This window comes from Pelodiscus sinensis, chromosome 3 (genome assembly GCF_052426305.1).
Source record: "Pelodiscus sinensis isolate ZL-2025 chromosome 3, ASM5242630v1, whole genome shotgun sequence".
Classification (NCBI taxonomy): Eukaryota; Metazoa; Chordata; order Testudines; family Trionychidae; genus Pelodiscus; species Pelodiscus sinensis.
This window is the reverse complement of record NC_143054.1, coordinates 43,465,519-43,486,954: the sequence shown is the minus strand read 5'-3', so window position 1 is coordinate 43,486,954 and position 21,436 is coordinate 43,465,519. Positions and strand designations below refer to the sequence as shown.

Sequence of the window (21,436 nt, the reverse complement as noted above, 5' to 3'; positions counted from 1 at the left end):
ACAAAGCCTTGTAAAATTATTTGGTAGCATTCCATAGAGTACACTAGACTATCTATGTCTTATGCAAAAATCCAGAATTTACTAGCACTTCTCTGTGTGACACTGATGGCATGTAAGATAAATTTAGTATCAGCATACTTATGGGACTTACAAAGAAACTCCATGGAACAGTGTAAAATCAACAACTTTATTATGCCATGCAATGACAACATTTTTTATATGCTGGGAGCATTTTTCCTGCAAGACATGTGGTTAAGTCATCATTCCCATGAGCGAGACAGTAGCTTCTTCATTGTAACACTGACCCCACAAAAATCAATTTTGTACTTCACAAATGATTTCGTGCAATACCTTGGAGTCATTTCTTTCTGGTAATGTTTTTAATTGATTCTTCTGCATATTTATGTAAAGTACAAAGCACACTTTGTCATAAGTTCACTATTTTCCTGGTAGCCTCATAATGAAGAATCTCAGAAGGTTAATTTTTTCTTGACAGTCAAAAGCTTAGCCATACCATCTATGATTGTTATGCTGAGAGATCTGTTGGCCACACTTTCAGTTGGTGCTGGCTTAGGAAGACCATGCAAGATGTGCATTAGTTTGCTTTTTCCACAGGCACTTGTGCATTGTTCTGTTGCATTCAAAACAGCAACCATAGAACTAACAGTAATGATTGGCAGGATTCATATGCAGGTCATTCGTACCTGCAGTTTCCGTAGTGCCAAGTTAAAGGCTGACCCATTTTGGAATGTAATTTTCTCCTCAAATGGTGTGGGCATGTGTATCATTTGAGAATATGTCTTCTATTTCTTCAGATGATGGTATGCTCAATGATTTGTTGTCCCTGAAGTGTACCTGACTTTTGCACAATGACCAGGTGAAATCAAGGTTAGTGAATGTTGGTAGTACTACTTTAAGTCATTTCAACTGCTTCTTCATCGAAATCTGGACTTCTTGGCTCCAATTTTTGGATTTTGGCAGGAAAGTAAGCAAGCCATAAAGATAATAAGCCCCTTCATGGAATGGTCTTTGCTGATCCACTCAGGACTTGAGACTAGGATATGTTTCCATTAATACATTCCTGACAGCAGACCATAACAGTAGCACAAAGGATACCTTTGTCACCATCAAAGAAATCTAAGTTATTAGCAGCACAAAATATAAACCATCTTGATCAGGTCTGGGAAAATTCACAAGCTCCATTCACTTCTGTGTGTGCAGAGCCTCACTTGCAATTGTAGTCTCCAGATGGATTATTTTGTTATAGTCACTGGAGGAGCCTATCCTATGCATAAGCTGCACACAGAATTTGCTTTGGGTTTTAGAATAAACAGTTAAACTAACAGCAGTTTTTAGTGGTAGATTATAAAATGCCAAACGGTAGTTGTGTAAGTGTAAGAAAGCTATCTTTTGCTCAAACATGTACATATGAGGCTTTGCATGAAGTAGAATCTTTATGCAAATTTGCTTAGTTATACTTGATGATGAAGTCACTGCAATTACTGATGCAAAACTTCAAGTAGAACAGGGCACACATTTTCAGGTTTCAATTAGTTAAGAATCTCTGAAACCCCCATAACAGACAGAACACCCTTAAAAAATTAGCAGCTGCAAACAGTCTTCCTATTGCTGTCGACATCATCACTTTCTTCTGCTTTTGACAGGATCAATTATGTGGCAGTTTTTGAAGATATGTGCTACGATTCATTTCTGCAGATAGGGTTGCTAAAATCTACATCCATATCCCACGGTTCATCTCCAATAAGTGCTTTAAAAGCCTCTCTACTAAGCATTTGTTCCTCTTCAATCCCTACAAAGCACGCATTTCTCTGTACTAGCCTCTGTATCGGTCATCACTACCACTTTCCTATCCATTAGAGCCTCTGTGAGACAATTTATGAACTCCAGCTGAGTTGCACAGTTCAAGGTAATAAAATCAGTATTTATTTCTTTTGTTTTTTCCTTTTGGCACAACACATTACATTTATTCTTGACGCATCACATGCAACATTGTATGGATGGATGTCTTTTGAAATCAATGCTGCTATTTACTTTCCATGCAACATTATTGCTAAGAATGACTTCTTCATAGAGGTATTCACCTATCTCACGTGTTAAAACTGTTAAATGGATGCCTTTGGCTTTCCTGCTTATGGCAGAAGAAGCAGGCATTCTTCTCTAAACTCATGTCATGAGACCTAGCAGAAGGTGAGTCCCATGACACAGCTGGAATTTGTCCTGGAATTTTCAACTGTTTTCGGATAGATTTCCACTCCAGCCTCACCAAATTCAGTCTATGAGTACACTTCTTACAGAATGTAAAATGCTACCAACTGTTGTGTTTAACCAGGTCTTCCCAAGAGGTAAAGTACAAAAAGCCAGCTACTAGTCTGTAGGCTTCTTCTCCCTATTGATGTTTAACAAAATCATAAAGACCAAAATAAAATAAAAGATTTTGTAACAAGTTATTTTGGGATTGTAATTAATTATATTATGTAGTGTATGTTATGTAAATAAGCACATGCTGTTTGCAAAAGGACTTCAGTAATTTCTGGTTAGATGGTGATGTTTTAATCACTGCCTCATTACAACTCTCTTAGCATAATAATTAAATCTGATCAGATCACTGAACTGCCCTTTTTTGGCCCATGATGGAAAGCCAATTTGAAGCACTTCTCCATTTAAACTGTTATCTTAAAAAAAAAAAAAAATTAGGCATCATTTTCTGAGCATTCAGTGATAAAGCACAGTCAGTCAGTCAAGGCCATAGTCTAACTGTGGAGCTGCATGTTTGATATGCCAGTACCAGCATATCATTTAAACTGTTGATTTTTAAAATTGTTATTGAATATACATTTACATAATTGTTTAGTTTTGCCATGTTTGGTACCATTGTGTTCAGGGGAGAAAGGGTTTAATAATGTTACACGTTACTTCTAAAAGGTATTTTCTTCTCACTTCGATGCACTGTCTCTATTGCACCTTTCCTGGCAAAGATAATGCTTCAGATGAAGAGGGGTACCCACATCTAAATCCATCCCTATGAAGCAAAATCTCATGCAGAAGGTCACCAATCACTACCATCTTTTTCCCATTTAAATACTGGAAGAGTAAGAACAACAAAAAATTGTATACAGTGAAACCTGTGTTATCCGGCACTCGGTTAACTAGAAAACTTTGTTAACCGGCATTGCCCTCAGCCACAATACTGTCACATCTTCAGGCGCATAGGCCTGTCAGTTGCATCTGATGAAGTGGGTCTTTGCCCACGAAAGCTTATGCTCCAATACATCTGTTAGTCTATAAGGTGCTACAGGACTCCTTGTCGCTTTTGCAGATCCAGACTAACATGGCTATCTGTCTGATACTTGAGGCCTGTCTTGGTTTACCATGATTGGCTTAATTTTTTATTTAAGAAGTACTAATCATCTTTAACTCATAATAGAAATGAGAGACCAACTGCCTCACACTACAAAACTACGAATATTAAAAACTTGAGTTTTACTATTATTGTCCATTGGTTTTTCCTAGATTAATGAGACCCCCCCAGATAACCGGAATTTTTAGATAACCAGAACGCCCTAATCCCTGAGCGCGCCGGATAACACAGGTTTTACTGTATTATCACTAACCTTGTATAAAAGAAGAGGGATATGCTACAAGTCGGGAACAAATATTTTAATAAAACAAAGTTCTAGTGTCTCCCTTTCCCTCTCCAAACCAGTATTGATACACATAATTTCCTTATGACTAACAACTTAGAAAGATGGATTTTAAAAACAGTACTGTATCCCAAGACAGCATCCTATAATATAGCCATGATTATCCACCACATCCAAGAGGTAACTTGCATAATTTGTCTCTACAAGGTTGACTATCATTTATTTTTTATAATCTCACTTTGGTAAAACAGTATTACAAAGCTTTTCTAAATAGAATATTCTTTATGAAATATCTACATCATAACAGTTTTTCCATGTGCATGATCAAAGAAAAAATAATTTATTCAAGGTCCATGTTAAACACAAAATACACAACAATGATGATGAAGCAATGCCTAACATAGTGAATGCTAGTGGGAGGGGGTAGGTTTAGAAGATAAAATTTTAAAAAAAGAACAAATTAAAAATCACTTAGAAAAATTAGATGTCTGCAAGTCACCAGGGCCTGATGAAATGTATCCTATAATACTCAAGGAGCAAATAGAGGAGGTTATCTGAGTCTTTAGCTATGATCTTCGAAAAGCCATGGAAGACAGGAGAGATTCCAAAAGACTGGAAAATGGAAAATATAGTGCCCAGCTATAAAAAGGGAAATAAGAACAACCCAGGAAACTACAGGCCAGTCAGTTTAACATCTTTGCCAGTAAAGATAATGGAGCATAAGGAAGGAATTCATCTGCAAACACTTAGAAGATAATAAGGTGATAGGTAACAGCTAGCATGGATTTGTAAAGAACAAATCATGTCAAACCAATCTGAGAGCTTTCTTTGATAGGATAAGAAGTCTTGTGGATAAGGAAGAAGTTGTGGACGTGGTATACCTAGACTAGGGGTGGGCAATAATTTTTGCCTGGGGCCACTTCAAAAATGTTTGAAGTAGTCTTGGGCCACCCCGGAAGGGGCAGGGCTACCTCATTCCCAGACCATAATTGGTCTGGGGGTGGGGGAGCCCGTTTGCCTCCCCTTCCCACTAGGTACCCATGCCCTGGAAGAGGTTTGGCATGCTCCCCACCCTCCTCCTGCCCTGCGAGGAGCACGTGACAATCTGAAGTGCCGCGGGCTACTCACAGGGCTGGGGAAGGGCAAAGGAAACTTCATGAAGCTCCTCCGCTCCCAGACCCTGACTGGCCTGGGGGTGAGGGAGGCCGCTAAGCCTCCTTCACTCCTCCCTCCCACCCAGCCCTGCGAGCAGTATGCCGTGCTTCAAAGCGCCATGTGCTGCTCGCAGGGTGGGGGCAGAGAGGAGAAGGCTTCGGGTGCTCCCCCACCCCTAGACCCTAATTGGCTTGGGGGCAGGGGAGCAGCAGGGCCTCCGCGGGCCGGATCCATCCACTTGGCGGGCTAGATCTAGCCCGCGGAGGCCCTTTTGCCCACCCCTGACCTGGACTTTGGTAAGGCATTTGATATGGTCTTGCATGATATTCTTTATCAATAAACTAGGCAAATACAACTTAGATGGTTCTACTATAAGTTAGGTGCCTAACTGGCTGGATAACTGTTCTCAGAGAGTAGTTATTAAGGGTTCACAATCATGCTGGAAGGGCATAACAAGTGGGATTCCACAGGGGTCAGTTTTGGGACAGATTCTGTTCAATATCTTCATCAATAATTTAAATGATGGCATAGAGAGTACGCTTATTAACTTTGCAGATGATACCAAGCTGGGAGGGGTTGCAAATACAGTGGAGGATAGGGTCATAATTGAAAATGATCTGGACAAACTAGAAAAATGGTCTGAAGGACATGGATGAAGGACATAAGCAAAAGCACTACCTGGTAAACAAAAGCACTTAGGAAGGAATCATCTATTTCACACATACAGAATGGGAAATGATTGTCTAGGAAGGAGTAGACAGCAGTGTACAGTAGGGTCTCACCCACAAATGAGCTGTAAGTTATGCATTCAGAAACCAATATACACCCTGTAATTTTACTAATCTTATGAAAACATTCACTCAAGGAAACAAATGACTATTTATAACTATTCTGATGACCAAGGCTCGACAAATAATGCAATTTACTCGCCTGTGGCGAGCCGGGTTTGGGTGATCTGCGCATGCGTAGAACGATCTGCACTGGACAGCGCGGCTGGCGAGTGGGGCTCGCCGCGGTTTGGCGAGCCCTGCTGATGACTATTTTATGTACTATAACAATCACAACTATATCTGAAGTTGTTCAAATTTGTACTTAAAAAAAAAATCTTCCCTCCCTCCCTTGAACAGCCCATATTGGGCTTCTCAGGAGCAGTTCAGATCACTGAGCTTTCTCCTTCATTTGACAGTAATGGACTTGAGAGAGAATACTACTGCAGGCGTTAGAACACTGAACTCTCTCTCTGGTACTTATATTGCCCCCAAAACCATAGTATCGGAACATCTCATGTATTTATCCTCACAACACTTCTGAGGGGTAGGGAAGTATTATTCCCATTCCCCACTCATATAGGTAGGTGAAGCACAAAGATTGAATTACTTGTTACAGAGAACATCTGTGGCAGAAGAGGGATTTTAACTAAGGTCTTCCAATTCCCTGGCTAATATCCTTACCACTGGATTAGTGCTTCAAGGGTAACAAAATGCTCTCTCTACCTTTTATTTTTAAGTATTGTTCAAACCTCCATTCAGATGGTAAGACTACTGCGACTTACCATCTGACAGGAGAGATGAAAGAAGAGGGAAGGAAAGAATCCCTTAATTTTTTAGTCCATTAATTGTGAGGAAAGAGCAACTCCAAACTTCTTGGTTTTACATCGTATTTTTTCTTTAAAAAAATCCTTTATATTTTACATTCACATAAAATTTATTTTTATACAACTGCTTAATCAGATATGAGATGTAGCAATACAATGGACAAAAGTGACTTCATAGCCACAAGTATGTTAAGAGGCATGTAATCCACTAACCTTGTAGTCAATAAAACTTTTATCGACTACACGACTGGTCGATAGGGGAAGGCTTCCTCAGTCCTGGCTCTCACTGGTCCGGGAGCTACCCCCATCATGCCTTTGCAGTTTAAATGTAGTAAGAGCTGGGTGTGCAGGCAGCCCAGCTCTTACTACACTTAAAATACAGAGGCACAGCCAGGGTAGCTCACGGACCCGTAGCAAACTCGGACCAAGCTGGGATTGCTCAGTCCCAGCTCATGCCAGGTCCATCAGCAGCCCGTCTGCAGAGCAGTTTCTGCCTGAGGCCAGCCCAGGCCACCACAGACAGGGGCTGCTGCTGAAGCAGTCGCCCCTCAACTCCCCCAGCTGCTGCCTCTAACAGAGGCAGCAGCATGGTGGGGCAGGGGGAGGTGTTACTGAGGAGGGGAGGGGAACCAGCTTTTAAGCCAGCTCCCACAGCACCGTCTCCTGCTCCCTCCTGTCCCAGAATAGGGGGAAGCGAGTAATGGACTTGACTACTTGGTAAGCCTAGGCGTATTGGGTAGTTGACCACTCGACTGCTCACTTATATCCCTAGACACAAAGTACAGTTTCCTGGCTTGAAAACCTCATCCAAACCAGATTAATAAAGCAGAAATATAGTACACTTGTGTGTTCTATTTGCATTCAGGGAAAGAAACTGTTGCCAAACCCCAGAGATTGAACTTCACAGTCACCTTGTAGGGAGTCTGATGCATAATTTAAGATGTTTGAGAAATCCTTTACTTGGCTGCACTGAGGCAGAGGATTTAATGAAGATACTTTGATTTACTTTATTTTGATTTACTTTCATTCTGTCTAGAAATTATACATAGAGCTATCAATTTAGTATTTTATTTATTCTGATTATGCATTTGATGTATAGTGCTAACCTATGTTTTAACTGTTTTATTCTTAGATCCTAATCCTGAAAACACTTACATACCTAAGAATCTACTCTGAAATCAATAAAATTACAAGCATAAAGTGTTTTACTAATTTGCGGTACTAAAATGAGGTTTGTTTGTTTTTGAGATACTGAACAACCAAACATGCTAAATATCTTCAAGTACTTTCAATTAATGGACCCTTTTTAAAATAAAGGCAAGTGACTTGTCCCACATCATTCTGAAAGTCATTAGCAGAGTTGGGACTGGAGCCCCATAGAAAGTGAGGCCTAATTTATACTACAAAGTTAGGCTTGCGTAAGATACTTAGTATTGATATAGCTGTGCATGTATCTACAACACATTTGTCTCCCACTGATATAAGCTTTTCTTTATGCTTACGTCATAACACCACTCCCCAGCAGTGCTGAGTAGGGTGACCAGATAGCAAGTGTGAAAAATCAGGACAGAGGTAGTGGGTAAGCGATGCTTTTAATGAGAGAAAGCGCAGAATATCGTGACTGTTCCTATAAATCTGGGACATCTAGCCACCCCTAGCGCTGAGTTATGGTCAATATACTGAGACTGATACAGTGCAAATGTAGAGATCCTGTGTTACCCATGTCAACCCTTAGGGATGTAAGCGACTAACTGACTAGTCGACTATCTGATAAGCAAAAGCTTATCGGATAGTCAACACACTAGTCGACTAGGCACTCCCTCCCCACCCTTGCTGTCTATCAGAAAGAGGCAGCAAGGGGCAGAGAGGAGGGGAGCCTGTACATTCCACCTTTGAAATGTACAGGAGTCCCTACACAGCACCAAATTTCAAAATAATGCACTATTTCAAGCCATCCCTTATCTCTCATGCAACGAGGTTCACCGGAATGGCAAAACAGCGCACTCATTATTTTGAAAAATATTTTGAAATAACGAGCAGCTTATGTAGGAATAAAGCAACTCCTACACATTAGTCACCCTTTATGAAAGGAACTGCCATCACTCAGGTAAAATGCAGTTGAGGGGGGAAACTACCCTATATGGAGGTTGAGAGGGTAGAGCACTATATTGAAAACCAAGAGTTTTGACTTAATCCTAACAATCCTGTTTGTGATTAAGTCAAATCTCCTGATTCTCAATCACAAACCAGGTTGTTTAAATAATTGTTTAGAAAAGCCTATCCTTTTAGTTCATCCTTCTGTTCTTGAAGTTCACCCTTTCAAACAAACACATTTTGGTTTTGATCCTCTCCGTATTATTCAGAAGTTGTTTCTCTTTTTAGTGCAATGCAACGTATTTTTGACTTCTTAGGATTTCCCTAAAGGCATCCCTTTATATTTACTGACAATTCTATATGTTAATACTAGATACAGATACAACTATAGATGACAGATATTGCTGTAAAACTCATGTACAATCTTATAATCTGAAGATTAAGAAGACAGTACAATTTACATAATTACTCAAATAAGTTTGCCAAATACCTGAGCTTTTAGGTTACTTTTGGCTTGTACAATAGAAGCCTACTAAGTACCCGCAACTTCAATCAAAGTCAGTGGAAGCCTCAAGTATACAACATCTCAGTGCCAGGCCTGTATAGTTTAACTGAATCTCACAGTGCTGACATCTACCGTAGTCTCTTAGGGTATGTCGACAGTACAGGACAAAGTCGAATTACAATACACAATTTCAGCTACATTAATTGCATTGCTGAAGTCAAAGTAGATTACCTCAGCTTTAGGCACTGACTAGCCTGCAAAAAATCAAAAGAAGAACACTCTTCCTTCAACTTCCCTTACTCCTCGTGAAAACAGGGTTACTGGCACTGACTGGAGTGCCCTCTTACTTCAAATTAGCTGTCTTAATTAGACAGCTAATTCAAACCCTGGAAGATAGACAGTGGGAGCTTCGATCTTCCTCTGTAGTGTAGACGCACCGTTAGTCATAGGCTGCAATATACCAAACTTCTACTTGGCATCCAATTGAATGGGAAACACCGTCACTGTCTGTTTAAACAAGACATCACTTTCACCTCTAGTGTGACAGTCAAAGGCAATCAGAATAGAAATTGAGCTCAGATCGACACATTATCTATCTTACACACACATATGCACCCATAGTGGAGCATTTTCTCAATCTCCAAAAACATGTTTGAGACATATAGAATATGGGCAGAGTTTCACTCAGGTTCCAGTCTTTAGTTACTTAGATCTATTTGTAGATTTAGGTATCTAAAGTTAGGTATCTACATTTGGAAAATTTATCCATTGTGTTCAAGCAGCATCATTTAACATTTATTTGTACAATAATTTACACAAATAAATATTGTATTATATAAAGGCACATATTCCTTAATAAGAATACTCTTGTTGACAATCCCTAAATTGGTCCAATAAAACATCATCTTACACACCTTGTCTGCCTAACATCCCTAGTGAGGCAGTTTATTCTAAAACCAGTCTCTGTTTGGGAGTATCCTGTTGGTAATTGTGAAAAAGTAGGGATCCTTTCTAAAGTGTGTTAAAGCCAGACCCAAACAACTGGGCTATAATTTTAAAACTACAGATCAAGTCAGTTCATGTCCCAACATCTCCTTGTTTAATTACGTGTATCATGAGACTTAGCACTTTTCTGCAGTGTCTATCACTACAGAGATGCCCTTTCCAGGGAACAGTAACTTTCATTCCCCTCAACAAACTCCTTATAGTTTCAAACCTGTCCCCTTAGCCATTCCTAAACTTTTGCTATCCATTTGCCTCACTAATAGCTTCTGGCATGAGATAGAAATACTAGGCTGTGACTATACTGGATTTTTTCCCTCAACATGTCTCAATTGCGTCTATAGCTTCACCAAGGTCAGTATCAGTGAGTCCTCTAGGATAAACAAGGCATTACTAGGCTTCAGCAGCTAACATTTTTAAACACAGCTGTCCTTGTCTAGCTAGGTGCCAAATGTTTTTTTTTTAAACAATGTATTAAGTCAGCACATTTTCTAACACCATGCCATTTTCCCAGTACAGACAAGACCTAAGTATTACAAACTATTAACACCCATTGCGAAAAGTATATTACACAACATAGTGTAGTGGTGGCATAGCACATACTCTGTAACAGATGTGAGAAACAATATAGTTATGCTGACTATAACTGCGGAAGCATTACCAATAAGACACATACAAATCTCCTAATAACTTGAGTACTACATGGGCAATGAAAGTTCGAATTCCATAATGCTTCTAGTTGAAGACTCACTTCTAACATTTCTTTATTCAAAGAGGGTGCAGATGGAGATAGAAAGGTAGATGTGTGCATGTTGGCCAAGGAAAAAAATGAACAAACATTCAAAGTAAATTAGTCACAGATTTTACATCACTATCAAAACCCTGCAGCTTGAAAATAACTCCTAAATAAATCGCACAAGCTTCTTCTTTAGCATTTCTACATTGCCAATCAACATAAATATCAAATTCAATTGGAAAATATTACAATCAAGAGTATTTATCCCTCATCAGCTCTGAAATATGTAAACACAACAGACATTAATTTTATCACCCTGACAGTAACTGTGATAAGAGTCTAAATAGTTACTGAGAGACAAAAGGCTTTATCATAGCCCATTACCAACATTTTCATCCATTCAAGCACTCTCATCACAGAAATATTTTTAATAATTGTAATGTTCAATCACATCTTGAAAGAAGAGCATATGAACTCTGGGCTCCCTGAAATGTAGGCATGGGTACAGAACCCCTTCAGATCATAAAGGTGGATTCAAAAAGGAACAACAGACATGCTAACAGTTGATATACTAAGTGAACAACTGCAAACAGCCCAAATACATTTTAAGATTTATAAACTTGGGGCCAAAGACATAGCAAATGCTACTCCAATGACTTGGCTGCACCTGTCTGTGTCAGTGTAATTTTGACCCACCAAGTCATTCACTTAACATCCTTTGCTGTCAAGCCGTCTAGTCACTTTACTAAATTTAAAAAGCATTCCAGCTAGCAAAATATATTGTAACACTGTTGTAGCTCATACCACAGCGAAGGGGAGTCAACAGCCAAAGAAAATATAAATGTGTCTTAAGAACACAATGATCTTGCAACAAGATAGATGTGTAAGAGGGAAAGGAGTGTGTCCCACTTTCCAATAGATTGCATTTATATTTCCATATTATATGTTTGTAACCCAAGCTAGTGCTCCTGGGCATTGTCAGAATTAGCCATATGGACTAATCCCAGTCTGTAAAACTAGAGAATGAGTTAAGCTAGATTTGTTTCCATTTCTACTAATTTATGTACCATTTATACTAATTTACAATATCACCCAATAATTTACCTCCCCTATGGGAGATGTTAGGATGCTTTAATGTTTGTAAGCATTTAGTTTAGATGAAGAGTGCCATAGAAACATAATATTAACATTCTTGTATCCTATCTGTGTGTGATTATACTTTAGTGCAGTGTTTCCCAATTTTATTTGGCCAAGGAACCCTTTTCAGCTTTTCAGAATTTCAAGGAACCCCTACATTTGTCAAGCAAAAAAAAAAAAGGGGGGGGGGGAGGCGGGGATCCATGAAAATCACATTCCTCTTCCCCAAGACCCCCCCACCTCTTCCTTGAGGCCTCATTCTCTCTGTTCCCCTCCTCTCCATCACTTGCTATCCCCAGCCATTATATACTCTCACTAGGTTGAGACAGGAGGTGCGGGCTCTGGGGTGGGAATGAGAGATTTGGGTGTGGGAAGGGGTGAGAATTACAAGCTCTGGGAAGGAATCTGGATGCAAGAGAAGGGGATGTTGGCTCGGGGAGGGGGCTCCAGGCTGGGGAGTGTTGGGCTCAGGTGGAAAGTTGGGGTGCTGAGCAAGCCATGGGCTTGTGGATGCAAGTGTGCAGGAGTTTGGGCTGGATATGTGAGGGGCCCAGGGCAAGAAGGCTGTGAGTACGATGGGCTCAGGACACAGATTTGTGATGTGTGGATGGTGCAGGAGTGTTGTGGCAGAAGACTGAAGATGTGGGGGTGCGGGAGGTTGGTGATGTAAGAGGCTCAGGACAGGGGGTTCCAGTGTATGATAGGCTCAGATTTGGGGTCAGGTGGTGCAGGAGTATTATGATGCTGCACTGAGATGGGGGTTTGGCCCCAATTGGGGGCTTGTTGGCCAGGCTTCATTTTTAAATAAAATATTATGTTAAACTCAAAAGGTTTTAGCATTGTCTTTAGTGAGGCTTGGAGGTTTTTGGAACTGACTTTTCTGATTCCTCACCCCTCTCATAAATAATGTGGTCCCAACTGTGCTGGTGGAGGCAGGAAAGAGCATGCTAGTGGGTGCTGGGGCTGGGGAGAGGGTGCTGCTGGGTGGCAGGATGCTGGCTCAGGTGGCGGGGTACTGGGGCAGGATCATGGGACAGGTGGCAGGGTGCTGGGGTCAGGGACATGGTCCTGCTGGGCACTGGGGTGGCTGGCAGGGTGCTGGGATAAGGAACAGGGTGGTGCTGGGTCTTGGGGTGTGTGGCAGGGTGCTGAGGCCAGGGACAGGGTGGTGCTGGGTCCTTGGGTGGGAGGCAGGGTTCTGGGTCCAGGGACAGGGTGGTGCTAGGGTGGATGGCAGGGTGCTGGGGGGTCAGGGCGATGCTGGATCCTGGGGTGGGTGGCAAGGGTCTGGGGCCAGGGACAGGGTGCTGCTGGGTGCTGGTGGGGACAGTGGGGGAGGGACTGGACAGGGGCAGCTGGGACCAGTACCTGACAATCCTGCAGCACCTCTGGGTTCCGGGAAGTGTGCGACTGCACTCCCCCTCCCCAAACAGCTGGTGTGTGCGCTGCCTGAGCAGCAGGGGCTGTTGCACCCCAACAATTTACTTCCGCGATGCGATCCTGCGGGCAGGGAGGGGGAGGGCATGGGGAGTTCCAGGGCAGAGCGTGCTGCCTTCATAGTTTGAGCTGCACAGCCTGGGTCTCCTGAACTTCCTCCCTTCCTCCACATCGCACAGAAAAGCCCGGGAACTAAGTTGCTGGGTGCCACAGCCCCAGCTATTCAGGGGGCACATGCTGGCTCCTTTGGGGAGGGGAAGAGCTTCCCTCCCCGCTGTGGGTCACGTGGGGTCACTTCTGTCCAGCATTCCCCTGGTGTGCCAACCGGGAGCAACTGTTCCCTCTGCCCCAGCCTCCATACGCCTATGCTGGCTAGCCGGCTGTAAAGGGATGGCAGTCCTCTCCCCCTTTTCTGTCAGTTTACTCTGGCTTAAATGGCCGCCTGGCCGTCCTTTTGTTAACCAGTTTACAATTGTTTCTGCCTCAATGGCAGTCCGTTTTGTAGTCCGATACCACAAGCATCTCCAACAGTTCTGCCCCGCTGCTGGCGGGTGGGGGTAGGGAGACGGATCCCACCCCATGGCTCTAAAGACAGGTTCAGGTAAGGACCTGTCTGGCTGGTGGGGTTCCTGCCATAATGCACCAGCCCGCAGGTCACCTGTAGGCAAGCCCCGCCCTTGGCTTCTTCCTACCTCCGGGGACCTCCGACTTCAGCCCCCTGTGCTCCCCTAGTTCCGAAACTCACCACCTCCGTGCCTTAACTCCAGGCATTGGAATAATGCTGGTGTTTCCTCCCCCGCTCCAATTCTGTTCCCATTCCCGTCCCCCTTGCTACCTTTTCCGCCCTGTCTCTTGAAGCTGCAGTCATTTTGAATTCCCTGCTCTGGCTCCCCCATGCTAACCCCTCCCCTTGATGTCACCCATCCTTCCCCCTCCCACACTGGACACACGGCCCGGCGGTCAGCTGACATCTCCCAGCTCAGCGTTCCCTTGGTGGCAGTACAGCCCCACTGTGCTGCCGCACAAGAACAGGTGGCACAGACAGGCATCTGCCATTTGAGCACCTCATAAAGCGCAGGGATCGGTGAGTCCTCCCGCTCTGGGATGGGTCCCTGGGTCCCTCCCATCACACCGGCGCTCTCCTTTCGGGGTGGGGGGTGAGAGTGCCGGCTCCTCGCGGAACCCCTACTATTGCTTCGTGGAACCCTGGGGTTCCGCGGAGCACCAATTGGGAAACACTGCTTTAGTGATATTTTATTTTAAGCATGAGGGCTTGACACTGGGGAAATTTGTTGCCTGCTATGTTAACCTAACTATGTGCCCCTGTAGCCAGACACAAACCCCATCTTGTTTTTCCACGAACCCCATCTTGTTCCCCTCCCCCCAAAGAGCAAGAGAAAGGCAGTCAGCCTTTGATGCCCTGGGAACGCAGGTGTTCTGCCTGTCCCTGACTCTACCATAAACAGAAACCAGACAGTAAATGGGCTAGCTGACGACCCGGGGCCTCCCGTCGCCCTGATGGCTAGTACCAGTAATTGACACGCCTGCACTGTCCCAGGAGAGGAATCTTCGCCCATCACATACCAGAGGTGCCCATTGTCTGCATTTTCCCAGGTGTAAATTATGCTTTGCACCCTTCCTGGGAAACTTGGTGTTCAAAGCCATTTTTCCTAATTGGCCACTTGAGACCAGGAAGAAGCCTACGTGACCCGAGGGGTATAAAGAGGGGGTTAGTAGCCCACCCCATTTGAGCTCCAATCATCTATACCTGCTGGCAGGTATTGATTGTCTCCCGAGGTCTGTGGGACGCCCAACCTCGCCCTACTTCTTCCCGAGGGATTGAGAGAAAGACGCTGGCCACGCCAAGTCTGGAACGCAGGGGTGAGAATATATACCTGCTATGTGTCTATTTTGCATGCATTTAATAAGAGCTCAGAGAACCAAAAGGGTTTCATGGTACCTGTAAGTGACGTATTAGTGTAATTTCTGCCCTGTCCTTTGTAGTGGCTGTGTTATCTGTAACACAGCAGTAGCATTTAACAACTAAGTTTACCCTGTAACAATAAAATAGTAACTGTTTAAGCTTTAACCTGACTCCTTCAGTTGCTGTAACAGAACCAAGCACAATTTAAAAGAACTTCAGCCGGTCATAAGGGACTCACTGCCCTGACCGTCGGCTGACAACCCGAAAATAGCAGTTTATGATTATGATCCCAATTCTGCAAACATATGCTGACACATTTGGAGGGCTGGGGCCTATGCATCACTTTAGCCCTCTCCAAGTTAAGAGCTGTGGAATATTTTCCAACAAAAAGTAGTAATAGAATATATACATAAAACAAGTTCCAAGGATTCTCTCCTTCTACCCCTGAAAATGGTGAGAGATCAAATATTTGGCGTTTCTTTGACTAATTCTTACTCTCAGCTTGCCTTTTTCCCTCCCTTTACTTTTCCATCTCCTGATTTTAAGCCACAAGTGTCATTCCACAAGCATTGGTCTTGAAGGAACTCTCCTGCTTTTTAGTTTTTGATTCCTTTCTATTCCCTCTTTCTTTTTGTCTTGCCTGCACTTTTTCAAAGATCATCCTCTGTTGCAACTCTTAGCGGGGTTACTTGATCCTATGATAAAAAATAGTAGCTGAAGGCCTATGTTGCCATTACTGTTGTACCTGCACTGAACCAATAGAGAGAAATTAAGAAAAAAAGCACAGTACAGTATAGGCATAGCCAGTGGTTTTCTTGATGTTTCCCATTCTCTGTCTTTCCTTGGTATTCTCTGCTCTTATTTTCTTATAGTTAGTGCTAGATGTTTGACAGAGTATGTATTTTTCAATAATAAGTGTCCTGTTCATAATACTTATCCCAAGGCACCTTCCTAATAGGAAACCTGAACCACATACAAACTTAGTTATGGTTTATATCGTACATATATACTCGATTTTGAGTTTTAGCCTTACGATCTGTTGAGTTAAGCAGCTGATCTTACACCTCTGGAAAATCAATTCTAATTAATAATAATGTACCAAGATCTTTGGATGGAAGATGCTATATGAACACAAAGCTAAGAACAAAGAGCAAACAATTGAAATCACCCTGAAATAGGGAATTATAGGGATGTTAAAGGTTAACTAATAAGCATCTGCCCTTGACATACTTACTGACTAGCCAATTAACTAGAGGACCCTCCCCTCCCAAGGCAGTCTAGCAGGCCCCACCACCCAGGCCCAAGCTGGGAAGGAGCAACCTGTTGCTGTGGAGAGCCAGGACTGGAGCAGCCTCAACCACCCACAGCTGATGGTTAACTGCTAAAACAAACTGTTTAACCAGTTAAGTATTCTGGGAGGTTTTTATATCCCTAGATTATATAGATGTGGAAATGGAGACAGAAGTCGCTACAACTGGCTAGTCACACAATTTGTGGCACAGCAGAGAACAGAACTCCCAGATTCTAATCTTGTGCCTTAAACATAACATTATCCTACCTCCCTGTTTTAGTTTATATAACAAATCAAGTGTATTAGTGCACTTTATGCATTTAACCTCTACACAGGAGAAGTTTAAGATTAGTAATGAAATGCATTAAGCTTGTAAATAAAATTATGTGTATCACCCACTTGGCTCCTGGAATCTTCAAGAATGATCATGCTAGGATGAACAGTCTTGTTACAGGACTAGAACCAAGAGATCTGGGATCCATTTCAAGTTCTGTAACAAACTTCCTGATTTACTCCAACATTTTCAGAAGCATCCATTTTTGGTTACCTATCTTCAGACACTCAGGGTTTAGATTTACAAGTGCTGAGCACCTGCAGCTCCTATTGACTATAACTGGACTTAAGAGGGTGCTCAGGTACTCTGAAAAGCACGGCATAGGTGACTCATAGGGATCCATAACTAAGACATGTTTGAAAATGTAAACTTGAATATCTCTAAAAGCGGCAATGAGTCCTGTGGCACCTTATAGACTAACTGAAGTATAGGAACATAAGCTTTCGTGGGCAAAGATCCACTTCGTCAGATGCATCTTTGCCCACGTGGGTCTTTGCCCACGAAAGCTTATGTTTCTACACTTCAGTTAGTCTATAAGGTGCCACAGGACTCCTCGCTGCTTTTGCAGATTCAGACTAACACGGCTACCCCTCTGATACTTGAATATCTATCAATTTTCCCTAATCTAAATGAAGATGTAATCCTTCACAGTGACATTGGGAGACTCATTCATTAATATCTGTCAAGAATTTTGAGATTCTCTAAGACAATGTGCTCTGTAAAAATGAAGTACAGGCAGTCCCCGGGTTACGTACAAGATAGGGACTGTAGGTTTGTTCTTAAGTTGAATCTGTATGTAAGTCGGAACTGGCATCCAGATTCAGCCGCTGAATCTGGACACCAGTTCTGACTTACATACAGATTCAACTTAAGAACCCCAGGGTCCCCAAGTCAGCTGCTGCTGAAACTGATCAGCAGCTGATTCCAGGAAGCCCGGGACAGAGCAACTCTGCCTCGGGCTTCCTGTAGTCAGCCGCTGGTCAGTTTCAGCAGCGGCTAACTTGGGGACGCCTGGGGCAGAGCAGCTCGGGTGCTGCTGGGTTGGTCCAGTAGCGCAGCCGCTCCTCGGCGCTACTGGACCAACCCAGCAGCACCCCAGCTGCTCTGCCCCAGGCGTCCTGATTCAGCCACTGCTGAAACTGATCAGCAGCGGCTGAATCAGGACTCCTGGGGCAGAGTAGCTGGGGTGCTGCCGGGTTGGTCCAGTAGCGCCAAGGAGCGGTGCTGCGGGACCAACCGGCAGCACCCCACCTGCTCTACCACAGGCCCCGGGCTTTGCTCCACATCTCCCTGGTCTGCTGAGGGGGGCACTAGCTGCGTCCCCCCCAGCAGTCCAGAGAGACGCGGAGCAAAGCGGCGGAGGACCCGGGCTGGACCCGCGGCGCTTCCAGATCAGCTGGAAGCGCCGCAGTACGGCCCGGGTCCTGCGCCGCTTTGCTCAGCGTCTCCCTGGTCTGCAGACCAGGGAGACGCTGAGCAAAGCGGCGCAGGACCCTGGGGCCGGACCCGCGGCCGCTTCCAGATCAGCTGGAAGCGCCACAGGTCCAGCTGGGTCCTGCGCGGCTTTGCTCAGTGTCTCCCTGGTCTGCAGACCAGAGAGACACTGAGCAAAGCGGCGCAGGACCCGGGCCAGATCAGGGAGATGCAGACCAGGGAGATGCTGAGCAAAGCCGCGCAGGACCCGGGGCCGGACCCGCGGCTCTTCCAGCTGATCTGGAAGCAGCCCCGGGTCCTGCGCCGCTTTGCTCCCCGTCTCCCTGGTCTGCTGGCTCCCGCAGCAGACCAGGGAGACGGGGAGCAGCTTTTCTCGCCCCGAAGGAGGCGGGCGGCGGGACCAGGTGTCCCGCCACTCCAGTCCTCTGGGGCGAGAAAATCCCCGTTCGTATCTGCGGATCCGACATAAGTCGGATTCGCGTAACTCGGGGACTGCCTGTATAGTTATGTGCACACATACAGATATTGATAGGTGAAAGAGCAGGCTGAAACTTGCAAGAGAGGCCTCCAATTCTGGGTTTCTACCTTGAGATCTTGAACCTGAATTCAGAGCTACTAGAAATCACTGCTCCAATTAACTTCAGTGAACTTAGGAAAATGAGCAGTATGAATATTGGGAAGTTATGTTTACTTTCATTGGTTGTAATAATTGAAGTTATTATTATTAACAATATATTAATTTTTACATTTTATTTTAACTCAAAGGTACCCCTTTAACACTCCTTCTACTATGAACCAAGTGATAATAGAAAAAGTCTAACTTGAAACACAAGTCAGACACGAACAACTTTATATAACCCAAGATATATTCATAGTGATCATTCAATACTACAAATATGTTTGAAGCCACTATTTGCAAAGAACTCAAGGAAGGTCACAGGTTTTTCTTTGGGTAGCAACAGTCATTTCTAGTAGTTTCATTAATCCTGTTTGCCTTACTCCTGTCTATTATTTTATTACCTAGTATGGTGATTGTGCAAAAGAGACAGCATGGTTCTGTTGTTAAAAACACTAAAAGGGGAGAGCGCGTCTGGATTCCACAATGTTATTATGCAGATGTCTCTTTGCCTCAGTTTCCATATCTGTAAAATGAACATAATAATATTGGTCTTCCTTTTAAAGCACTTTTACAGCTGTGAATGAAAAGTGCCAGATAAACTTATTGTGATGATTCTTTGCAAAATAAGAGGGTCAGACCTCTACCCCAGCTTACAAAAGAAAAGCCAGAGCCTACAGAAATGAGAAGTCTGTAGGAGTTTTATCACCGATTTCCAAGGCTGCAGCTCACGGGTTTCAAGGTCAAGTGGCTGCAATTAAAGGCAGCTTGCTTAGCTGTAAAACCCAGACAAGAACACAGGAAGGGAGTGACAAGAAGATTTGAATTGAGAGGTTGTGCAAACAGAGGGCTAGGTCTGTGGATAGCCAGTGGCCTAAGTATATTTTCTTTGCCTTCGTGGTACTCTGATCTCACTGAGACTACTCTGCCTAATGTATGTCTATTTAGGTACAACAAACGCTTGACACGGGATGACCTGGCTCAGTCTGAGCAGTTCATGTAGTGGCACAGCTCGGCACCCAAGCAACACGGCGGCGACGGGTGCATTCACGAGCCCCAGCACAGATCCTGTGCCCTCCACGTAGCAGCTGGCTGGCAGTGGCCCCAAATGCAGACCCCTTGGTGCCCACTCGGCCCCCCGCTCTGCTCGCTGCCCACTCCCGGTGCCAGGCGCGGGGGTTCACCTGCACGCCGGTGTAGCGCTCGAAGAAGAAGAGCACCATGCTCTGGTAGATGCTGTAGAACCGGTCATCCAGCTCCCAGTAGAAGCGGGCGGGCAGCAGGGCGGAGAGCAAGCGCCAGGCGCCCCAGGCCAGCACGTAGGTGGGCGCGGTGCCCAGCATTACGGCGGCGGGCAGGACATAGCGCATGGAGTAGGTGTGCAGCACCAGGGACAACAGCATCTTCCCGGCCCGGCCTCGCCGCCCCTCAGCACCCACGTGCGCCGCGTCCGGTCTGTCTCCAGCCGCCTCCGGCGCCCGGCCGCATAGCCAGCGCAGCGGGGGCGGGCAGGGGCGGCGCCCGGGCTGGAGCAAGCGTGGCGGCGGCGGGAGCTGGGGGATGGGCCGGGTTCCGTCTCCCCTTGGCCGCCTCCTCCACCAGATTGCCCGGCGGCAGCAGCGGCGCGGGCCGCAACAAGGTGGCTCCTCAGTGGCTGCGGGGAGACTTCCGGGGGCGGGCAAGGACCGGAGGCCGCCGCCCCGCCCCGTTCAGCAGAGGGTGTAGGTGGGGCTGCGGCCTGAGGTGTCTCCCCGGGACGGGGCTGGGCAGCGCCGGCTGGCAGGGGCCAGGCTGTTCCCGCCACCCCGCCAGAGCCCTGGGTCTTCGGCCCCCCACATAGATCCCGTCCCGGATACTCAGTCTCCCCGCCCCAGTCTGGACGTCAGTCACCACGGCGTCTTGGGCACCCTCTCTCCCGCCCCGCCGCTAGTGCCCGCCAATCCTAACCTCCGTGTTAGCGCCCTGCTGGCCCGCCCCCACCGCAGCCGTGTCCTCGTCAGCCGCTGCCGCCTACCCCCACAGCCCCGTCCTGTCACCTGCCACTCTCAGCCCCGACTCTGGACTCCTGCCCTCGCCCAGCACACCTCCCTGGTGGGCATCTGCCATTCCCCCCCCCCCGCCTCCCTTCCACACACACATCCACTCTTGAGTCTCACAGACCCATTCCAAGCACCCACCCCTGCAGTTCCAGTTTCCCCGGTTACCTGCCGCTCGCCCCTCCCTACAGCCCTTCCTCAGGCACTTACTTCCTGTTGTACAGTTTGGCTTATGGGCACCTAGCTCCTCCTGCCCTACCTGGATGTTGGCCCTTGTTCACTGTCCCCATCCACCACCATCCAGTGTGTCTCTGCACGCCAGGCCAAGTGCCCATCCTGCCTTTTCTGTCACACATCTCACAATCCCCTGTTCTGGGCATCCACCTTAGAGCGCCTTTAAGCCAATCAGTGCCATAGCAATGGTGTCACTTTTCAGCTCACAGGGGAGTGGGCTTGGTGAGGGTTCCCTCAGCTGGGAT

General features: G+C 45.3%; 1 protein-coding gene across 2 annotated transcripts in view; it reads right to left on the bottom strand.

The window, feature by feature from the left end:
- AGPAT5 (1-acylglycerol-3-phosphate O-acyltransferase 5) overlaps positions 1–20,881 on the bottom strand; it is a 73,957-nt gene extending 53,076 nt beyond the window's left edge. The window contains exon 1 of one of the 2 annotated variants that reach the window (XM_006137757.4): positions 20,106–20,881. In XM_006137757.4, coding sequence (XP_006137819.1) covers positions 20,106–20,324 — 219 coding nt within the window. In that variant the 5' untranslated portion in view covers positions 20,325–20,881. The remainder of the gene's footprint in view (positions 1–20,105) is intronic. The other variant, XM_006137756.4, reaches the window with a different exon arrangement.
- Between the last annotated feature and the right edge of the window lie 555 nt (positions 20,882–21,436).